The sequence below is a fragment of the Festucalex cinctus genome, chromosome 3, assembly GCF_051991245.1.
Source record: "Festucalex cinctus isolate MCC-2025b chromosome 3, RoL_Fcin_1.0, whole genome shotgun sequence".
NCBI classification, from domain to species: domain Eukaryota; kingdom Metazoa; phylum Chordata; class Actinopteri; order Syngnathiformes; family Syngnathidae; genus Festucalex; species Festucalex cinctus.
Genome location: NC_135413.1, coordinates 32082758 through 32105102, shown reverse-complemented (window position 1 = coordinate 32105102; position 22345 = coordinate 32082758). Strand labels below are relative to the sequence as shown.

The 22345-nt window shown below is 41.3% G+C and overlaps 1 protein-coding gene and 1 long non-coding RNA gene across 5 annotated transcripts in view; one reads left to right on the top strand and one right to left on the bottom strand.

Annotated features, from left to right (window-relative positions):
- Positions 1-2745, top strand: part of LOC144016477 (filamin-C-like) — a 44662-nt gene extending 41917 nt beyond the window's left edge. Inside the window, exons 45-46 of the mRNA XM_077517671.1 lie at positions 568-816; positions 2053-2745. Coding sequence (XP_077373797.1) covers positions 568-816; positions 2053-2240 — 437 coding nt within the window. The 3' untranslated portion in view covers positions 2241-2745. The remainder of the gene's footprint in view (positions 1-567; positions 817-2052) is intronic.
- Positions 1-22345, bottom strand: part of LOC144016480 (uncharacterized) — a 125070-nt gene that overhangs the window by 44120 nt on the left and 58605 nt on the right. For 2 of the 4 annotated variants that reach the window (XR_013282920.1, XR_013282924.1), the window contains one exon: positions 529-758. The exons of the other annotated variants lie outside the window; for them this stretch is intronic. This is a non-coding gene — a long non-coding RNA (uncharacterized LOC144016480). The remainder of the gene's footprint in view (positions 1-528; positions 759-22345) is intronic. 4 annotated transcript variants of the gene reach the window in all.

The following is a 22345-nucleotide window of genomic DNA, read 5'->3' as shown; positions in this document are numbered from 1 at the left end:
AAGTTGTGCATTTGACATCAAAGTTGGAATTTTATTTTATATATATATTTTTTAATATAAAATAATTTATTAATTATTATTACTGTTATTGTTAGTACTACAAAATACCAAATTTGAACATTTTGGGAAAAAAGTAAATTTTTAGTTGTTTTTTTTTCCCTTTCTTTTTATTAGGCTACAATATACAAATAAAACATTTTTTTTTCTCAAATAGCTCAATATTTACAAGATTTTTTTTTCTGTCCAATGATTAAAATTCATAATTTTACAAAAATGAAGTTGTATATATTTTTTTTTTTTTATAAGCAAACAGTTTTTTTTTTATTTCATTTTAATAGACTAAAGTCAAAATTAGACTAGTAAAAATATTTAAAAAAAATAATTAAAAACTAGCCAAAATATTTTTGTAAGAATACAACTTAAATTTTGTAGTCGAATCCTTTTATTCCCCTCCAAATAAGCTTTTCATATTTCTACATTTTGAGAGTTGAATAAAAAAGAAACAAGGGAAAGAGCAGCGTCACCGACCTTTGACCCATTTGCTAACGTTTTCTGTCCGTCTCGCAGGCACCCGGCTGTCGGGCGGCCACAGCCTCCACGAGACCTCGTCCGTCCTGGTGGAGACGGTCACCAAATCGTCCAAAGTGGGCGGCGGCAGCAGCAGCAGCAGCAGCAGCGCCTTCAGCTCCTCTTCCACGACGGCCGCCTCGTCCAAGCTGACGTCGGACGCCAGCAAGGTGGTGTGCCGCGGGATGGGCCTGAGCAAGGCCACGGTGGGGCAGAAAAACAATTTCACAGTCGACTGCGGCAAAGCAGGTGAGGCCCGTCTTGTACGCTCGCAAACGGCAACGAGTCGTCGTTTTCAGGAGGCGTGCGGGGGGGGGGTTGCCTCGTTTGCTCCCGTGTGCCGTTTTGTTTTGTTTGTTTTTGTTTTCCTTCAAATGAAAACAGCTGTCTGCTCCAGATGGACGTTTATTGTTCAGCGGTCTTAGCGAAGCGCGTGGAGGCCATGAAGGCAGTAAAGTGAGGCGGCGGATGATAAAAAGTCATCAGTCGACAGTAAATTTGCTCTTAAGACAGTGCTTCTCAATTATTTTCTGTCATGTAAGAAGAAAACATCTATCGGACCCCCCCCCCCCCCTGCATAACGCTGTATCCTTAATAACGTAAAAGAGAATAAAAAAAGAAAGAAATATGGAACAACTTACAACAAAGAATAGCTTTATTAACTGTATCTGAAAAGATTTAAAGTGCATCTGATATTAAATAATAAATATATTTATAAATAATATAAATATCCCTACTTAATGCTAATTGCTGCAAACCTGAAACTTTTCTTTCGTGATGAACGAAGATACTCTAATATTCTTTTTTTTTTGGAAGGTTCCCTGTTTTTATAGCAATAGAACACAATATTCTGTGGGCCTCGCAAAAATCAGTCCAAATCCAGCAAAACAGCCGGGAGCGAAGGGGGTTGCTTCAGTCAAAATGGCTGCCAGTGAATAAGTTTATTGTAATTACCTCTTTATGATTATGTTCAACTATTGGATGGCAGTGCATATTTTTGTTCATTATTAGGATTGGAACACCCATGGAACTAGGGGAGTGGCAAACAAATAAAAAGAGAGGGTGAGGAGAGGAATCTTTAGAGAGTGCAGGAGTGAATTGTATCACTCAGTTCCTCTCCTCGCGATTTTTTTTCGTACACTGTGTTCCAACTATGTTTTGCATTTGCATGATTAGGGTTGGAACACCCATGGAACGAGGGGCGTGGAAACCAAATAAAAAGAGAGGGTGAGGAGGGGAATCTTTAGAGAGTGCAGGAGTGAATTTTATCAGTCAGTTCCTTTTTTAACTGTCTTCTCTCCTTTTTTTTTCATGTTTAAAAAATGTCAAACAGGTAAACCTGACAGTCCGACTGGTCAACTTCAGATAAAAGCATAAAATTCCGTATCAAACTTATCGCATGCCTGTGCATATTGCATAGGCCAACATTGTGCAGCCCCAATTTGTACTCCAAGGCTGATTTTTATTTTTTTTTTTTGTGCGCAGGCAGCAACATGCTGATGGTGGGCGTGCACGGACCTCACGCCCCGTGCGAGGAGGTTTACGTCAAGCACATGGGCAACAAGCTCTACAACGTCACCTACAGCGTCAAGGACAAGGGCAGCTACACCGTCATCGTCAAATGGGGGGACGACAACGTCCCCGGGAGCCCCTACAAAGTGCCCGCGCCGTAAAAAAGCAAAAAAAAAATAAAAAATAATCAAAGCTCAGCCCACCAACTTCCCTTTATCAGCATCAAGCACCCCTTTGCCGGCCCCCCCACACACCCGCCCCACTCGTCATTTTGGTGGCCTCCACTTTGGACTGATAACAAGTGAGTGCACTAAAGCTTAAGGCGGTTTCAGTGAGTGGATATGTGCGTGCGCGTGCCAAATTGTGTGCCAAATCCCAGACGCCGCATTTACAAGTAAGCATCGGAACGTCAAGGCAACAAAAAAAAAAAAAAAAAAAAAAAAAGTGTGCTTTGCGATTGTGAGTGATGTTTTTTTTTTTTTTTTTTTTTTGCTCTGTTGTGCAAGTGTAATATGTGAATGTTGACGGGGAATATAATCACGACAGTATTCAAGTGTGGCACACTGTGGTTTTTGTATGGTTTCAAAAGAACAATTGCCCTTTTTGTTTTGTTATATTAACCTATTTTTTTTGAAGATCTAATAAAGATTTTCATTGATGAATTTACTCAATGGATTGATTGCAAATTGTGTTGACTCACTAAATGCACTTTCTGGAGAGATTTCATGTGTAGGCTCGTCTTTCACTCGTCACTGTCTTCCGCCTGGTTTGGAATCGCTGCCGGCAGACAAAAGAACGACCTCGCCTCTCTTTGAGCCATTAGACCAGGGGTTTTCAAAACTTTTTCCTCTGAGGGTTACACACAGAAAAATAGAAAGCTGCAAGGGCCACTTTGATTTTTTATTTATTTTTTATATTTTAAGTTATTTATTAACACATTCATTGCCAGACCAGCAAAAAAAATGCATCATTTGACGTATTTTTCCGTCAATGGCAGTGAAAGAGTTAAAAATCAAAGAAGCAATTCTAAATTGTTGATATAATGTACAGTTACTTATTGAAAACTGCTAATAGTGACACCTGTGTGCCACTATAATAGATACGCCTCTCCACTGAGCAGCACCTGATCCCAACTTGACATTCTGAACCACAAGAACAATCGGTCGGTAACTGACCACACTTAACCATTAATGTGATGTTTTCACTTTTTTTCCATTAACTTATTTGCTCCCAAAAACGTGTAAATACGTTTTTGTTTATGTTTTAAGTGTCCCAAAGACGTATTTATACGTTTTTTGTTTTTTTATATGCTAGACCATACAGAGGGCTTTGATGCAGCCTCTCAACTGCAAAGAACGGTTTCAGAAATGGTAGTTATTACACAAACGGCCAGCAGGTGGCAGCAGAGTATAAGAGATCAACCAGGGCCATCTAGAAAAAAAAAAATTACAATTTTAAATAGATTTGCGAAAACTGATGAAACTTAGCTCTCTTCTAATGCTAATTGCGGCAAAACGGAAACAGGTAGAAACACTTTTTTTTTCCTGATGAAAGAAGAGACTGTTATCTTTCTTTTGATAGGTTCCATACTTTTATAGCAATTGGACACAATAATCTGTCAGCCTTGCAAAATCAATCAAAATTCATTAAAACAGCCGAGAGCGAACGGGATTGCGAAATGTGAAAATAGCTGGGAGTGAATGAGTTAATAATTAACCATTAATTCATGTGATGTTTTCACAAATTGGACGTTGACATTAAGAAACAAGTGGATGAAATTATTTTTATTTCTGGAACTGCATTATTTGACCCATTTTCTAGGTCACACTGATTGTTTTCTAATTCTCTCCCATTGACGCCCTGCCCTCCACCGCAAGGGGGCGCACTTAAAATTGTAACCTTAACCCAACTAATGTGAGTGGTGAAGATATTTTTATTGTTATATTATATGTTTGCAGGGTTACTAAAAGACGTGCTTGCTCATCTTCCCCCTCATGCAACATGTATTTCACTGCTGTCGACTCGCATCTCAGCCCCATTCGGTGTTTTGAACTTTGGTGCAATGATTTACGAGCACCGCTTCCTCCCCCCCCGCTGTGGGCTGCTGACTGGCAATTTTCCGCTAATAACAGGAGCACTCCGTTGAGAGTCGGAGCCCTTTCAAAAAGCTTTGGAGAACGACGCGCCTCCCAACGGCAACGTGACGGGACGGGAACGTGACGAGCTCATTTGCATGCTGTACTTGTCGAAAGGCAATCACAAGATGGCAGCATAGTCAAGCCGGCCCCGCTTATCTACATAGCGGATCCAAGCGCTCATTGTTCCCCCAATGAAGATGAACCGCATCCCCCTTTTTACACAGCGGCGCCTGCGGAGCGTAAAGGAAACAGAGGAGTCACCTTCTATTGTGCGCATAATTAATCCTGTTGGCGGCGTAAATGGGACCGGAGCTTGTTTCCATTGTGGCGTCCTCAAGGGGGGAACCCAGACCGCAACGTGCACAGACACAAATAGACCGCAAAAGGAGAAAAGGGAGCTTCGGTCGTTAGCTTTGTCCGCTTTCCCTTCAAAAACGCTCACTTGGGCGGCCTCTGCCCGCTGTGCGGTCGAGCCGATCGGCTCAACAGTGGTGGGAAAAGAAAACATTTTCCGCACTAGGGGTGTGAATTGCCTAGTACCTGACGATTCGATTCGTATCACGATTCACAGGTCACGATTCGATTCGATACCGATTAATCCCGATACGAATTTATAAGTCCATTGTTGCGATTTTTTTTCATTCAAATTTAGAAAATACTAATCAGTAAGCTTGTAGAGTGTAAGATTTATATGAAAATTTATGATTTATCTGAAATTTCAGTCTTATAGAGGTTGTAATCTGTTTCATGTTTGAACAGCATTAAAATAAAATATTAAGGCTTAATGTTCCGTTCATATAACATTCTTCCATGCTCAAGGTGTGAATCCTAACCCGAAGTCAGACGTTTTGTTGAATATTTTTCCATTAAAAATGGAAGTTTAAAAATCGATTCACACACACAAAAAAAAAAAAAAAAAAGGCAATGATGATAAGACATTGAATCGGTAAGACTACCGAATGAACAATTCTGAGCTCTTAAAAAAAAAAAAAAAAAAAAAATCGATTTTTTTTGGAATCGATTCGAGAATCGCGCGATGTAGTATCGCGATATATCGCCGAATCGATTTTTTTAACACCCCTATTCCGCACTATAAGGCGCACCTTCAACGAATGACATTTTAAAACTGTTTCCTAAAGAAATTACTTTTTGTTTTATCTAATGAAAGAATTACATTTTTTATTTTTTTTTTAATCCAACTTAATATATTCTTAATTAATTGTATTGTAATTACCTCTCGATAATTCGACTATTGGATGGTGGTGCACATTTTCGTACAGTGTGTTCCAACTATGTTTTGCATTTGTATTATTAGGGTTGGAACTTGGGGCGTGGAAACCAAATAAAAAGAGAGGGTGAGGAGGGGATTTTTTTTTTTTTTTGGAGAGTGCAGTTGTGAATTGTATCAGTCAGCCTTATAAAAGCAATAAATAATAATTGAAATCAATTACAACCACAGCACAGCCTGTGTAAATAAAGTGACAAAAATCACTGACACTCACATTGTTGTGACATTTTTTGTGCAAATGTTGTGGAAATCATGGATACATGGTTTTATGTATCGATATTGGGATATGAAAAGGCGTATCGATACGATATCGATATTTTAAACCCAGCCGTAGATAAAAGCATAAAATTCCATATCGAACTTATTGCGCGTCATTGCGATATGCATATTGCATAGGCCAATATCGCAATATCGATATTTTTTTTATAAAATCTGCAGCCCTAATTGCGACTGGAAGGGGCGGTCATTAATCGCGCGTTAAAGGAATTTTAAATGAACGCACTCGTTTTGACACCCCTAATATACATACACATTGAGGAAGGTAAACAATATTGCAAGCTCAGCGAGTCATGAAACAACATCGCGTGCAACAGCAGCGCTGCGATCGTATCGTGTCGAATTTCTCAACGCCAGAATACTTAAACGAAGTAAGGACATAATTGCGCCGCCGCCGCCTCCATTGAGCAGCCAGGCCCATTCGTCACGTCAAGCGTGGAGGAGAGGAGCCTATAATTAGGTGCTAATTTTCTCCGCTTCCACTGTGACGTGATGCTGAGGGTGGGGGGGGGGGGGGGGGCATTACGAGGCAAAAGATGAAGCGCCCGCCGCTCTCGGACCATCTGGACGAAATGACGTCGGGGTCCCGAGCGCAACAGCACACCCACGTCAGTCTGTCCTCGCAAGACCGAGAACTTGGGTGGTCTGTCCGCCGCAACATGTTGCTGACGTGGACGCCGTTGCCAAGTGAATGAAAACGCCAAGTGAGGCAAATGGGGGGCATGTGCAGGCAAAGACAGTGTAGGAGGAAGAGAGGGAGGAAAGGTGGATTAGAGAGAGAATGGGATTAAAAGAATGCAGATGGAAGAACGGGTAAGGAAACAGCCTGGCTCAAATGTGGAAGGAGGAGAAAGAGAGGGAGGAAAAAAATAAAAAATTCCAGCGAGTGCGTTTGAAGTCATTACGGCTCCGCATGCAACGAGCGCACGCTAATGCGGCGTGCAGTTTAACCTTCAGAGCAATCACACATGTTGGTGCAAAGGGTGAGGGTGTTATTAATGCGGCACCACGGGGGGGAGCGGAGGGGGGGTTGCCTGCCTCGCTCTAACATCTCCGTCATCTACTCGCGTTCTCCGGCAGATTTTTAAGTGTAAAAAAAAAAAAATGATAATAAAGAGTCCTCAAGTGTTTGAAGTCTGAGGGGCAAAATTCTCGTTCAGACACCTGCTGTCCTCTCTCACTTTCTCTCTCTCTTCCCATTTTCATTTTTACAACCTCTTACTGGCTCGCTGTGTGAAATTCCAATGACATTCATTCATTCAAAAAAACAACAACGTATAAATACGTTCTATTTTAAATGTCTTAAGTGTCCCAAAGACGTATTTATACGGTTTTTTGTTTGTTTGTTTGCTTGTTTGTTTTTTTTATGCTAAAGCATACAGAAGGCTTTGATGCAGCCTCTCAACTGCAACGAACAGTTGAAGAAATGGTGGTTATTACACAAACAAGCAAAGGAGATCAACCAATTAATGACAATTCTAATTAGATTTGTGAATAATGATGAACTTTAGCTATATTCTAATGCTAATTGCTGCAAAAACGGAAACAGATAAAAACATACTTTTTTTTTTTTCCTGATAAAAGAAAAGACTTTCATCTTTCTTTGGTAGGTTCCATGTTTTGATAGCAATAGAACACAATATTCTGTGGGCCTTGCAAAATCAGTCAAAATCCAGTAAAACAGCCGGGAGCGAACGGGACCGCTTCTGTGAAAATGGCGGCGAGTGAATGAGTTCAATAGAATGTAAAGAAATTAAACCATTTTGTTGTTATTGCTTCAATTAAAAGAACATGGCCCCTTCTAGTTTTCACAACTTGACCACAAGGGGCAGTCTGATACAGACATACATGGAGAGTACAGATTGGGAACCGTTTTCCACATTCCGTTAACTCCCTATTGCCACACTTTCCACGATACAATTTCCAAATTTAAGACTATAATTTACACATTTACCACGATCCTTCCACTATTTTTCATCAATTTAAACCATTCCAATATCAAAATATTCGGCTCATTCAAGGCATATAAGGAAATATTTATCACATTTTCCAACTTTCCACATGCTCATGGTGAATGGTTGGGTATATTTTGTGTTTCTGCAAAAAGTGGAAGATGGTAGCTTGTCGATACTTTCTGCCGAGGATATAAAAGATATATACATTATCGGAATCCTGATGAGAGGCAACATGGTGCTGGTTTATCACAAAATTCAGAAGGCCATCTTTGACAGGTTGCGGCGGTTGATCAACTCTCAGACTCAGGCAACAAGTGGGCTCAATCGCAGGTTGAATACGATTTCTGAGACACTTTGCGTATCGGATTCCAACGTAAGGAAGTTGACTGCTCATCTCGAAAAACTGACTTGCCAATTCAGCCAATTAAGCGCTCCAGTGAAAGTCTCAAACAATTTGGGATTCTTTCTCCTTGATGTTGATGCTGCCAGTTGCGTTCCCAAAAGAATTTTTCATCTATTTCATCCAGAGATGAGAAAAGTCCGCAATGTAACAACCCTGCCACAGTTTGGCTTCAGCCGCAGGTGCTTCTACTCACTGAGCAGGTAAACAAGCTTGTCATTTTTACACGACCCGGGCCCAGCTGGCCAGACATTGACCCGGACCAAAAGAACAGGTCTAGAAGGATAGATCCTAAATAAATCGAGAGCGCAAAGGCAAGATCCTAAACAGAATAAGCAAATCAGGTCCAAAAAGACCAGATCCAGACTGAGACCAAGAAAGACCCAGAAGGCCAGATGCTGACCCGTTTGAAAAGACCTGGTCCAGATGGCCAGATCCTAATAATCTAGAGGCCCAACGCCAGATCCTAACCAGATTTATTCAAGTATGTCCAGAGGGCAATAAAGATCCAGAAGGCCAGGTGCTGAAAAAGACTGAGTCTGGAAGGCCAGATCCTAAATAGGTTTAGAAGACCAAGGCCAGGTTCTGACCAGGTTTAGAAGACCGAGGACTTTTCCTGACCAGGTTTATCAGACAAGGTGCATAAGTCTATTATCCAGACTCGGAAGAATCCAGGTCCATACTAGATCTAAAAGACTAGATCTAGAATACCAGGTCCTGACTAGGTCCGCAATGCCTGATCTCAACTCCTCATTTATCTGCCGGTTGAGAAGAAGCACCTGTGGCTAAAGCAAAACTGTGGCAGGGTTTTTACTTTCTGGACCTGGACTTGCCACCTCTGACTTCATCCTTCTTTCCACGTTACTTGAGCGATTCGAACCAATCTCACATCCTGCATTTCAGCAGTTCAATTAATTCCACATTCACAGAAATTGCCTTCTCCGGAATCCATTATTCCGCCGCTCTGTGTCTTCCCTTCTCCTCACGTTGCTCTGCCTCTGACCTTTTATTTGTCAGCGCGGCGGCTGTCTTCAGCTTCAAACGGAAATCCCTAAAGAGAGTTTTACAAGATGCTGACCTCTCTGCGAGATGGCAGAGCGAGAAAACCTCCCGTGCCCGAGCGCGGCGGAAAACAAACAGCCAAAGCGATGTTTGCACAAGCAAATGGCTGCCTGGCTGGATTAATGAATGGAAGCGCTGAAAGGGTGGAAGGGGGGGCGGCGGTGGACTGTTGTAGGAATGCATCCATTTGGGTTCCATTGGCGCCCCCGGGCCTTCGACGTAATTGCTTCATGCATAGTTGATACAGCGTATAATCAAGCAAATACAGGAGATTTTCCCCGCGTTTTATGTCCACGACTACGCTCGCATTCGCAGGCCGACGGCGCAGTCGAGCATCTTTTAATGGACGAGGACTCGGTGTTGGCAGAGCGCTCATCCCTCCTCGTACACGCGGGGCCGCCATGAAAGGTAGCTTGGCCTGTGGCGGAATCAGGGTCGCGCTGTGTTTTATTCATATAGAACAAAATATGAAATATTCATCAGCGAGTGCTGTTGTGAAACGACTCCCACCCCGTCCGTGGAGTTCGGCTGGCTCGCGTGCTCGCAAATCGCGATTCAAGAATATCGGGCAAACGGCGGCGGCAAATTGCCGACCAACGCGCGCCGCTGGAAAGAAAACAAATGCAAATGCAATCTCAGTCGATGGAAGCAGCACCCTCGAAGACGGTCCAATCCACGTTTTGCGGACAAAAGTCATGGGACACGCCCCCTCATCGATCGATTAACATTTCAATAAGGGGTCAGACCAGACCCCTGAGTCATCTTCCGCCTTGCTGAATCTTAATTCTGCAGCTCACACAGACATCCTATGCTTGCAACTTTGTGGGGGAAAGTTTGAGGAAGTGCCCCGAAAAGAACACCGGCACTTTTCACAACGTTATGAATGATTCATTGCTTGGTGGAGATTAGGATACTCCAAGACAGACTTATGCAAAGACTTCACACCTGGCCACGAGCCATAATCATACAGTAGTTGTTGCCGTAACTATACGACAAACGCATGATGTAGTATTGTGTCGTTCACAAACGTTTCCTTCAAAGGAACAAACCGTTTCAGTGAATGTAAATGAACGCATCCTGAAGTGATTCGTTTGTTTTCAGTGCATTTGGATTGGATTTGAGATCAGCCACATAAGTGTATGTAGTCCACGGTTCACCAATTCCGGTCTCTGAGTACTGCAGATTTTCAATGTTTACGCCTACCAACACACATGATACTTAAAGATCAGGATGATTATCTGGCATACTGATAAGCTGATTATACGAAACACCTAAAACCTGCAGGACTCCGGACCTCGAGGACTGGATTTGGTGAACCCTGACGTAGTCAATCTTCGCAAAGGACCAATCCGCAGTCAGCGTCAGACGGGAGCGGGACTTTACTGGACATAACGCTATGCTATTGGTGTTTGTGAAAGATTCAGTGAGTGAACGTACTGCCATTCTCATCCTTGTTCGCGACCAAGAACTACATATACACCAGTTCAGTCAGAACACAAAAACACACGTTTGCCTTACTATCTTAGTGGGGACATCCTATTGACATCATGCAGTTCATAGCCCCTTACCCTAACCATCACAACTGATTGCCTAACCCTAACCTTCACCCTAACCCCCACCAAAATCTAATTCTAACCAAAACTCGAAAACCAAGTCTTGACCCTCAAAAAGTGGTCTGGACTTGGCCCACCAAAATGTCAACACAAGGGTACGTCGGTCCCCACAATGATAGTTAAACTAGGAATATAAGCCCTATAATGTAGCAAAAACAAACACACCCCCACCCCCACGGAGACCGGCCCATACGTTTGTGCAGTCATTCTCGCTTGCAGTCTCCCGTTGATGAAGACGGGCACAAAGGAAATGGCTGCGCTGCGTGCGGCGACCGAGTGTCAACCCGAGGCAGCGGGAATGACAAGCGAGGCCGACGACGGAGCGAGTCTGGCTCCCCGTCCCACCGCGGAGCGCCGGCTACACGTCGGGGGCCAAAGTCCCCGTGTCGCCGTCTCTAATTAGAGCCAATCCCTCTTGCCCCTGTCGCCCTGCGGCACGGCGGCGGAGGCAGGTCGGCTCGCTAATGGACGGGCCTCCCGCCGGGCGGCCGTCCTTCATGTGCGGCCATGGCGCCGGCCCACGCTGAGGCCGGACTGCAGATTAGAGGCAGAAATCACACAACTTGTTTGTCCTTTTTCATGCAGGGCCAGGACTTTTCAAGGAGAGGCGGCGAGCCCTGATGGATTGGGTCGGAGCGGCGCCGCAGATGTGCGCTACTGTGACTGATGTCTGTGTAGGCTGTCAACCACCCAGGTCATGGTAAGAATAATATCCATCTATCCATTTTCTTAACCGCTCATAAGGCTCACAGGGGGGTGCTGGAGCCTATCCCAGTCGTCTTTGGGCAGTAGGCGGGGTACATCCTGAACTGGTTGCCAGCCAATTGAATTGACCTTACTGTAAACCACGCCCGCATAACCTAGTAAACCAATCAAGACGCAAGACGTCGAGTTTCGCTTGGAACAAACGAAAGCAATCCCGCTCCCGGTGTTGCATTGCGTGGTTATCCAAAGGCAAGAGAAAAAAAATCGATAAAAATGGTTAAACACTGTAGTCACGGGTTGTGTAAAAGAAAGATAGCCGTTATCCCAACGGACTGGAAGGAGGTGTCTGGTTTATTCCCTTCCCTAAACCTGGAACAAACTTGACTAGATGAGAAACAACGAGACTGTATCAACAATCAGGAGTCGCTAAGCTAACTTAGGCGGTGGAGTTGCACAGAGGAAAAGAGGTAATAATCCGACAAAAAAAAAAAACAACAAAAAAAAAAAACACACTTCTCAGTCAGGCTTATATAGACAGCGAATCGATCCGATTAGCTGTGGTTAGAAATGTGGGTAACATGACTGACATGGAATTATCTGATTGGCTGTTGACCTGATGAAGAGATTAAAGATTCCTGACATCACATAGCGTCTTACCTGTTGAAACTCGATGCTGGTTACATCAGTTCAAAACAGACACTTGACCACACGGTCATGACCCAAACATAAACCTTGCATGACCCAATTCACTGATTGGTGATCAGCTCCAAAATTCGGATCGTGTAAAGCCTTCTTATTTGGCCATGTCCTTAAATTCCGCTCTTAAGTGGTGGCATTATTGTCCAGGTTTCTTTTTTGGGGTAAGATTTAGGTGAAGAGGTTCCCGTTGTAATTACCCGTGTTTATTTGGCGCCGTGGATGCTCAATGAGCTGTAAACAAGGTTAGCGCGGTCCCCCGCGGGCTCGCGCTTTGAAAAAGGCTGCAACAGCCACTGATGGGGAAATTGGAAAGGGGTGCTATCCTGTAATTTCTCACACCGCTGAAGCGAGTCGTGTGCGGGGGCAGACACTTTCAAATGGAAGCATAACTTATTTGGATCCCGACCCGCTTTTGACGCAAAAGATTATCCGGTGGGGGGGCTCGGGAAGCATCCATTTTGTTGTTCCCTTTTTTCCGCTTCTTCGAAAGGAGTATTTTGTCATAATTGTGGCACAGGTGGTTGTATCCCAAACGCCACCTGCTCAAAAATGGCTGGACAGAAAGACATCTCATTTGCTTCTCACTGCAGATGGGCCGTCTGCTGAAATTTCCATAATAGAATTCAGAGCACACGCGCACGGAATTTCACTAATTCATCAGAGCGAGCGAGCGGGCCCTGCTGAACGTGTGTGTGTGTGTGTGTGTGTGTGTGTCCCTTGAGCTCCGAAGGGGGCAAAGTGTTCCCAAATATTTGAGCAGATCGATCATTTGTAGCCAAAACAAGAGCTCGGCTTAAAGCGTTGGACTCGGACAAGCTGGCACCGAGCGGCGTGTGGAGAATTTGTAAGGCCGCCACGCCGGCTTGACCAGAGGGGAAAAAAACAAAAAACGAACACGGACGGTTTATCCTCACGATTTGACGGATGTCATCTACAACTAGATTTCGCCTAGCGAGCGAGCGGCCAAAACTCTCCGAGCCCGCGCGCAGCTGCCAATTTGCATTCTGTATGTTGAATCTGAATGCAAGCTACATTTTTCTTTTTTGGTTGGTTTTTTTTTTTGTAAATAAAGGATGCTATTCACCTGTGGAGGGCCAAAACTGCCAAAATTCAAAATAAATAAATAAATAAATAAATGGCTAAAAGTGAAAATAAAAATGGATGTAAAAAAAAAAAATTATAAAATTATACGAATAAAAATAAAAATAAATGGAAATAAAAAGAGCATATATATATATATATATATATACATATATATATATATATATATATATATATATAAAATAAATAAATACATTTGGATTTAATTTTTGAATTTTTTATATCCATTTTTATTTTCACTTTTAGTCATTTATTTATTTATTTACTCTATTTATTTATTTTAATTTTGGCAGTTTTGGGCTGTACTGCCAAGTCGAAATGTTATTCAAATGAGGGGGCGGTCCTAAGCCTATCTAGCAAGTCAAGTCGCAAGTTGAAAAGTTGAAAAGCAAAGAAGATACAAAAATTAAATACAAATATATTTAATTTATTTATATATATATGTATTATTTATATATTTACTTATTTTTGCTCTTTTTATTTTCATTTCTATTTAATTTTTGGATATAATTTTCGAATTACATTTTTTTTATATATCCATTTTTATTTTCACTTTTAGTCATTGATTTATTAATTTCGTCATTTATTTATTTTGAATTTATTTTGAATTTTGGCAGTCCTCCATAACGCACAGGTTGTTGTTGAGCCGATTAGTCGACTTGTTAATGAGTCAACTTTACGACCCCGCGTCATCATTCGAAAGCTTGAAGCCGACTAATCTAATCGCAAATAAAGTTTCTGGCATGCCGTCTTCCGAACGGCAAATTTCTTCCCGACTTTTCGACTCGCCCCGCCCGCTGCCGTCGCCAGACGATAACGCTCGATTGGAGCAGCCAACGGCCAACAGAGGCGACAGAGTCTTCATCCATGTGTTGGATGAGAATAGCCGGTTCGCCTCAACTGGCTTTGTGGCAGCAGCACAAGTTGAAGCTCCGTAATCGGTCGCCAAAATTGTTGTGCCCAATAATGTGCCAACAACAACAACAGTGACAATCGCTTTGAAAGGTGGACCAATCCGAGGCTGGCCAGCGGATTGCGTTCCAACATGGAGGTCGCCCGTTGTACACAACGCATTTATCAGCGCACGCTGACACGAGGGATTGTCGCTCGAACGCAGTGCATCATTGTTGCATCAGGACGTCATCAAGTGCGTATTGATTAACACACCCCTCGCAAGGACACACACGCATGCAGTAGATCCAGATGTGTCGGGATTGATTCATGCCGCATGCCTTGCTGACGCTTGCTCTCTTCCTCTCCGTGCACTCTCAGCCATCATTAACGATGTGACGCTTATATCGGTTACACCCTCGAAACAAGACGCCTCTTTATTAACATTCATATTGCATATACGTTTGAGGCCACATTAGCTCTTGCATCACTCTGTGAATTTCATCAAGCATGTCGTCTAATAGCGAGCGCGCGTAGATCTGCTGCAGGCTTGACACGAGGACGCCCCGTCCCGTGTCATCAACGTGAAATATGCATTCGATAGCGCGCATCCTTACGTGCGCGAGCGTGTGTGTGCGTATACAGCGCATTGCAGCCATCGTTACTCACTGGCGGGCGGCCGGGAAGATAACGAGAGAAATGACGGAAAGGCGGGATTATTGGGAGAAAGTGGAGGAGGGCGTCCGGTGCTGACAGCGATAAACAAATCGCTTCAATTGTTGGGTGTTACTTGATGAGCGTTTCATGGAAGCTTAGCAGTTATCGTGATTGGATTAAAAAGTCACTTGGTGACATTTACACAAGTGTCAGGTTTACCTGTTTGACATCTATCAAACACAACAAAAAGGAGAGAAGACACTGAACTGACTGATACAATTCTCTACTGCACTCTGGAAAAAAAAATCCCCTCCTCACCGTCTCTTTTTATTTGTTTTCCATGCCCCTAGTTCCATAGGTGTTCCAACCCTAATAATGCAAATGCAAAACATAGTTGGAACATAGTGTACTTGTTTGTCTATGTGAGTGGAGGATTGCCGAGTACAAGTTTGTGTCAAGTTTGCAATCATTTCGTAACAAAAAACAGGTGGCCTCAGCAGACTGACTCTAACCATTCTGCTGCGTTACATGTTGTGGTTATTGTGCTTCTTGAGTCATCTTCTGCTAGCTAGGATAACATATAGCTAGGCTGAATGTGAGTGTGGAGCAGAGCAAAGCAATTCTTCATTGCAGCAAATGTACGATAACTTATATTTACGATTATTCTTACAAGAAGTGAATGCATCCAATTATGTAACCTGAAATCAGAGGTACTACATTTACTATCAATACACACGGATAAATGACAGTATGGTAGAATTTATATCATAGCAAAACGTTTAGACACCCCTGTTCAAATGCCAGATTTTGTGACCAAAAACGAACCTGACATCAATCATTTAATTTTTTTTCCCCCTCCATTAATGTCAGGAAAAGGCTACCAGAACTGCTGAGCTTGATCAGATGCATGTGTGATTCTGTGCACTGACTCCCCAATTTAACATGACTTCTGAAATCTGAAGATTCCCCATTGTAAGAGGGTGTGCACACTTATGCAACTACATTATCTCCTGCATTTTCCATCAAAAATACATTTTATTTTAATTGAGGTGCACCAGTTTGCAAAAAAAAAAAAAAAAGAATTTGAAGTGAAAAGAGACTGTTTAGACTTTTCATATCCACAGTTCAATTTAAGACCCAAATCTAACATGCTATCGATTAGTACAGAGTCCATATGTCACGGTACAGTACTCTACATGGCCAAAGGTATCAGTGTACAAGTGCATCTCAAAAGAGTAGAATATCATAAAAAGTTCATTTATTTCACTGGTTCCATTAAAAAAAAAAAAGTAGCTAATATGTTTGGAAAAAAAAATCATTAAAAACCTGCTACAATATGGTTGACCTCTGTGTTATGTCACATTAGGTCAAGAGGTCACAGATTGGAGTGCGGAGTTCCCCTTGGGTCTATCTTAGGTCCGACACTTTTTAATTTTCAGATGCTGCTCGAAGTCACAATTATAATGATTACACTCAACTTTACATGACTGTTTTTCTCGGATGGCGGAGAATTTCCCAAAGCTCAACCAGGGAAAGGAAAAAAAAAAATTAAAAAGTTGTAATTATCGGTCCTGAAGCTCCGAGAGCGAAACTGTCTTTGACTTCATTAGACCAAGTTAAAAGCGTGGACGTTATCTTTTAACTCTGAGTTCAGGTTTTTTTTTTTTTTTTTTTTTTTATCTGGCAAGTTAATGACATGGTGAAAAGCAGATTTTATTCTACCACCTAAAATCGTCTGCCCCGGTTTCTTCTGTGTTGTGAAAACACAAGACGTGCTAATGCACGCTGTTATCTCCAGCCGCATTGATTACTCAAACACTCTCCTTTCTGCTCTTCCTTAAAATAAATAAATAAATAAACCTCTTCGGAATTTACAATTACTGCAGAATTCAGCAGCTCTTCTGCTGACAAGTACCAAAAAAAAGAAAAAAAAAAAGAACACATTTCACCAGTTTTTGAATTAGCAGCCGTGTGTTTCAGGAAGGTTCATTTATTAATTGATGAAAAACTCGATGGTCTTGGACCCGCTTATCTAGCGGATGTTCTTTTTAATGCATCAACTCGAACGGCCCCTCAGGTCGTTCGGTACCGACCTTTCACCTTTCACTAACACCCACAGTCAGATCAGAGACTGACGGCAGTTTCTACGGCCTTCGTCTGTGCAACAGCGCACATGCCGGAAAATAGAATGTTGATATTTAAAAAATAAAAAAAAAAGTAAGAAACACCTTTTTTGGTTTCGCTTTAAACTAGGGGTGTCAAAATTAGTGCGTTAATTTTGAGTTCATTTAATGCCATTCAATTTTTTTCACGCGTGATTAATATATAGGACCAAAACTCAAAATAAATCAATGACTAAAGAAATAAATGACTCAATAAATAGAATAAAATGAATTACTAAAACTGAAAATAAAAATGAATATAAAAATTTTTCTAAAATTATATCCAAAAAATAAATATAGATGGAAATAAATAGGTTTTTATTTTCCCTTGTAGTCATTTATTTATTCATTTATTTATTTATTTAGTCATTCATTTATTTATTTATTTAGTCATTTATTTATCTATTTATTTATTTATTTAGTCTTTTATTCATTTTGAATTTTGGCAGTTTTGGTCCTCCAAATTAATCGCGCGTGAAAGAAAATAAATAATTAATTAATGTAAATAAAAACGTATTTATTTCCATTTATATATATTTTTTTTTAATCTAATTTTCAAATTATATTTCTTTTGTATTCATTTTTATTTTCACTTTTAGTCATTTATTTATTTATTTTGTCATTTATTTATTTTGAATTTTGGCGGTTTTGGTCCTCCATTGATTGATGTCTTACAAATGCAATTATGCCATCTAGTGGCATAAAGTGGAAAAAAAAAAGCTTGCTGCAACATAGCCCAGGTTGATCTCTTATACTCTGCTGCTATGTGCTATATTTACACGTTTTTGGGCGCAAATGAGTTAATTACGATTAGAAATTTTAATCACCTGACACCCCTACTTTTAGCTAACTCACCAAATTGGATAACCAAAACAACTATTAGGGTAACTTTACTGTAAACTTTAACTGCAAAAAGAGTACGTTTCTTATTCAGAACAACAGTGGCACTGTCTGCTTTCGTAGCCATAAGCATATTCACGACTTGCGCCGCGCGGTGGACATAAACTCAATTATCCACATATTGGATATGGAGAACATGGAGGACGGTGCTGCCCAGTCAATTATGTCCTCCAGTCGGGGGAAAATCAAGTTAAAAGTAATCCCCACTATTGGATTTACCAGGAGGTCTAAAAACACGATTGCCAACATTTTTCTTTGTTTAGCGGATGCGTAAAAATCGCTATCTGTTGCTCGATAAATTATACATAATGCGCGGCGGTTATTCCGCTGCCTCGCGGTGGCCAAAGCAGTCGATAAAACCTGCTTTAAGCATTAGGAGATTCATCAATGTCGGCCTACCGATAAGAGGCTTGTCATTTCTTTTTTTGTCGCAGTGCAACATACTCCTGTTGATCTTGTGGTCGGCGATGACGAAAACATGTTTAAAAAAAAAAAGAAAAAAAAGACGGAAATTCAAATGAGGATGAGACCTTGATGAATTATTTGCGATCGTGTGGACGTATAAGGCAAAAAAAAAAAAAAAAACGGACAGCAGCAACAGGGAGAAATGACATTGATTTGCTCCCAAAAACGTATAAATATGTTCTATTCTAAATGTTTTGAGTCTCCCAGACGTATTTATACGTTTTTTTATGCTAGCGCATACAGAAGGCTTTGATGTAGCCTCTCAACAGCAAAGAACGGTTGAATGGTAGTTATTACACAAACGGCCAGCAGGTGGCAGCAGAGCAAAGGAGATCAACCAGGCCCTTGTTGCAACAAGCTCTTTTTGACAATCTTTTCACCAGGAATATGAATATTGATTAAACTTAGCTATATTCTAATGCTAATTGCTGCAAAACGTAAACAGATACAAATATACTTTTTTTTTCCTGATGAATGAAGAGACTTTAATCTTTCTTTTGGTAGGTTCCATGTTTCTATAGCAATAACACACAATATTCTGTGGGCCTTGCAAAATCAGTCAAAATTCAGTCTAACAGATTTCTTCTGTGAAAATGGTTGCGAGTCAATTAGGTGTAACAGTAAATTCCAAATTTTAGGTCAATCGGTTCAGGTGCTCGGGAGCTACGGCCTGCCGAATTTTGACATTTTTGGGGGGGCAAAAAGGGGCTCGGTCCTTTGCATGACTCTAAACGTGATTTTATTTTGATATTAACCGGAAAAAGGACGTTTGAAAGTGTGTCACACATGAGTGACATCATCTAGCACAGCAGCCAATAGAAAAGCACCTTCAGATGACGTCGCTTATTTTACGTTTTTTTTTTGTTTTTTTTTGATACTGCGCACAAAGTAATACATGTTTAAAAAAAAAACTAATACTGAAACTAACTAAAACTAAACTAAAACAAAGAACTAAAACTAATAAAAACTAACAGAACCACCCTGAAAACAAATTAAAACTAACTACTAATTTAACAAAACAAAAACTCAAAACGAAATCCAAACGAACTCAAATGAAAAATTCCCAAACGATAATAATAATAACCCTGCTGTCAACAATGACACCAAGTTTCATTCAAATCCAAATCTGCTTGCTTCAACCCACGGGGTGATTTGGCATGTCGACATCAACAATTATTTGCAGCCGCTTTGTGTCACTTGTCGCTCAAATCCACATAAAAGCCACTTGGCCGGCACGGAACTCGTCCTGGAAATTAACTCGCCGGGCATCAGAGGCCTCATTAGCGCTCGCTCATAAGCGCTCGTATGCGCTCCCTTGACCTGCGTTTAAAGGCACACGTTCCCTCAAATGACACGAGAAGAGGGGAGAGGCTTACAATGATGCCATTATTGCCGGCGTGTCCCGTCGGGGGTTAAATTCCTCAAATCCAGCTGGGGGGGGGGGAAGAAAGACTTAAATGGGTTCATCCAAATCGGTTGAGAAAGCGTGCGTAATAAGCATGTCGCTGAATGGCAGCTTGTCATCTGGCCTGTAGGTGCAAAAGCGGGGGAAAAAAAAAAAAAATGATGGAGCAAATGTCAACACGTCGGCCCAATGTGTGTGCGTTTGGTTATGAAATTATGGATTTATAACTGCGAGGGATGTTGGAGGGGGGTTGTGACATTGTTGTTTGCCGTCATCCAGTCCCAGCTGTGTCTCATTAACTGCTGTCATTTTAATCCTCTTAGTCAAATCCCGTCATTTTGTCCATCAAACAATAAGTTCGGCGACGAGGCGAGGGTGAGGCAAAGTGCGCCGTCGTTTGCAATAAAAACAGAGGTGGGGAAAATTATGACACAATTTCACTCAACTGGTGCAAAAGTTATTGATTTACTACGAATACGTGTTATGCTAGGTTAGGCGTTCCCCGTTTTGCCCAAAAACCAACAAAATACACATCGCTGTCTACTGCTACAGAAGTCAGGAAAAGACATTTGCTTCACTCACTTTGACCAATTGTCAGAAAAAAACGTTTTTGGACATTGTTCCCGTCAAGCAGGGTAAGAATGTATTTATATTACCTAGTTTTAATGTTCTGTTGGCATTTATAGTAAATAGTAAGTCAACAAACACATGGACGGTTAGCTACGTGGCGCTATCGTTTGCCTTTGGCTAAAAACAACAATGGAAAACATTAGCTTAGTGCCGACGTACTTTCTGATCATTTTGGAGGCATTCAACTGGTTGTGTGTGCTAGGTTTGATCTGTTGGCATTTATAGTAAGTCAACAAACGTGTGGACGGTTAGCTACGCGGAGCTATCGTTAGCCTTTGGCTAAAAACAACAATGGAAAACTTTAGCTTAGTGCCGACGTTGTACTTTCTGATCATTTTGGAGGCATTCAACAAGTTGTGTGTCCTAAGTTTGTTCTGTTGCAATTCATACAGAAAAAAAAAAAATCATTCAGAAAGCAGCCACAATCAGTAAAAATCCACTATTTAGACTGACCATCAAATATTTATCATCGAATAGTCGAATCCGTGGGTGCCGTGGCTCAATTAAGGCTGTGAAACTTTCAAGTAAACCAATAAGCAGGCTCTTCTTTTCCTCAAAATGGCCGCTGCCGCCGCCGCCGGCCGTGTGGCGTCTGCAGGATTCCAGGAGTTGGAAATAAAACACGCATTTGTGTTTGTCCTCTCATCTGTATGCGATATTCCGGCGAGGATGAGCATTCCGGCGTCCCCCCGTTGGAGTTTTACCCGCGTGAATTTATTGGAGTGATTCAGCCGAGCATCCCCGTAGCCTGACAACCGCCTCCTTTCCGCCGTGGAAGCTATTTTCTTCTCGTTCCCGTTGCTGACAGCTGGTGTGCGCTCCTCTACCGGCGACGCAGTCAAACCTGTCTGCTGACCGTATATATATATATATATATATATATATATATATATATATATATATATATATATATATATATATATATATATATATATATATATCCGCCGCCGCTATGAATACGTATGCATGCGGCGCTGTTTTATTGTTGTGGGCTGACCAAATAAAAGCTGCAATGCGCCGGCTCTTAAAAGGCTCCCGATGATACATCACGCACGTCAAACTTCTTCGCCCGCAGCTCGTAAAGGCTCTTAATTGTGACGTTTACGAGAGGCGCCAAAGCAATATTTGTGCGGCTTTTCAGCGCTGGGAAGTAAAGTACAAAATACGTTCTTATGTCATGGTTTTGGGTACTCAAGAAGGCTGCTGATTAGGGGTGGGACCCTTTGGGTACCTCACGATACGGTACGATATGTGATACGAGGCTCACGATAACAATGATCTCACGATATGACGATACTGCGATTATAGATATTATTGGTCAGGTAATAAATCCACGATAATCTATGATGAAACTAATCATAAAACAATAGTAATAATAATAATATAAATACAAATAAATAAATATAATAAATAAATACTAAATAATACAAAAAAATAAATATAATAATAAAAATTATATATATATATATATATATATATATATATATATATATATATATATATATAATAAAAACAAAGCTGATGAATCTTCCTCACCTGAAGACTTGCATCCATTTCCCCGCCACGCTTATGAGGCACTCCCCCTTGTGGCCCGCCAAGTACTTGCTCCATAAGTAATGAACAATGGAGCCGCGTTAGTGGCTGCATATTAACTACAAATATCGCGATACTTGCGTAGACGTATCGATAATCTATCAAAACACAAAGCATCACGATTTATCGCGATATCGATATACCGTCACACTCCTATTGCTGGATACTAACGATCATGATCTGTCCCAAAAATCCTGATCATGTAAAGCCAAATGACTATTTTTTTCTTTTTCTTTTTTTAATCTTATTTAAGGCGAGTGGTCAAAATAGGCTTATGATTCTTTCAACCGTGGATGACAACATGTTGACAAGACGTAATAGAGAGA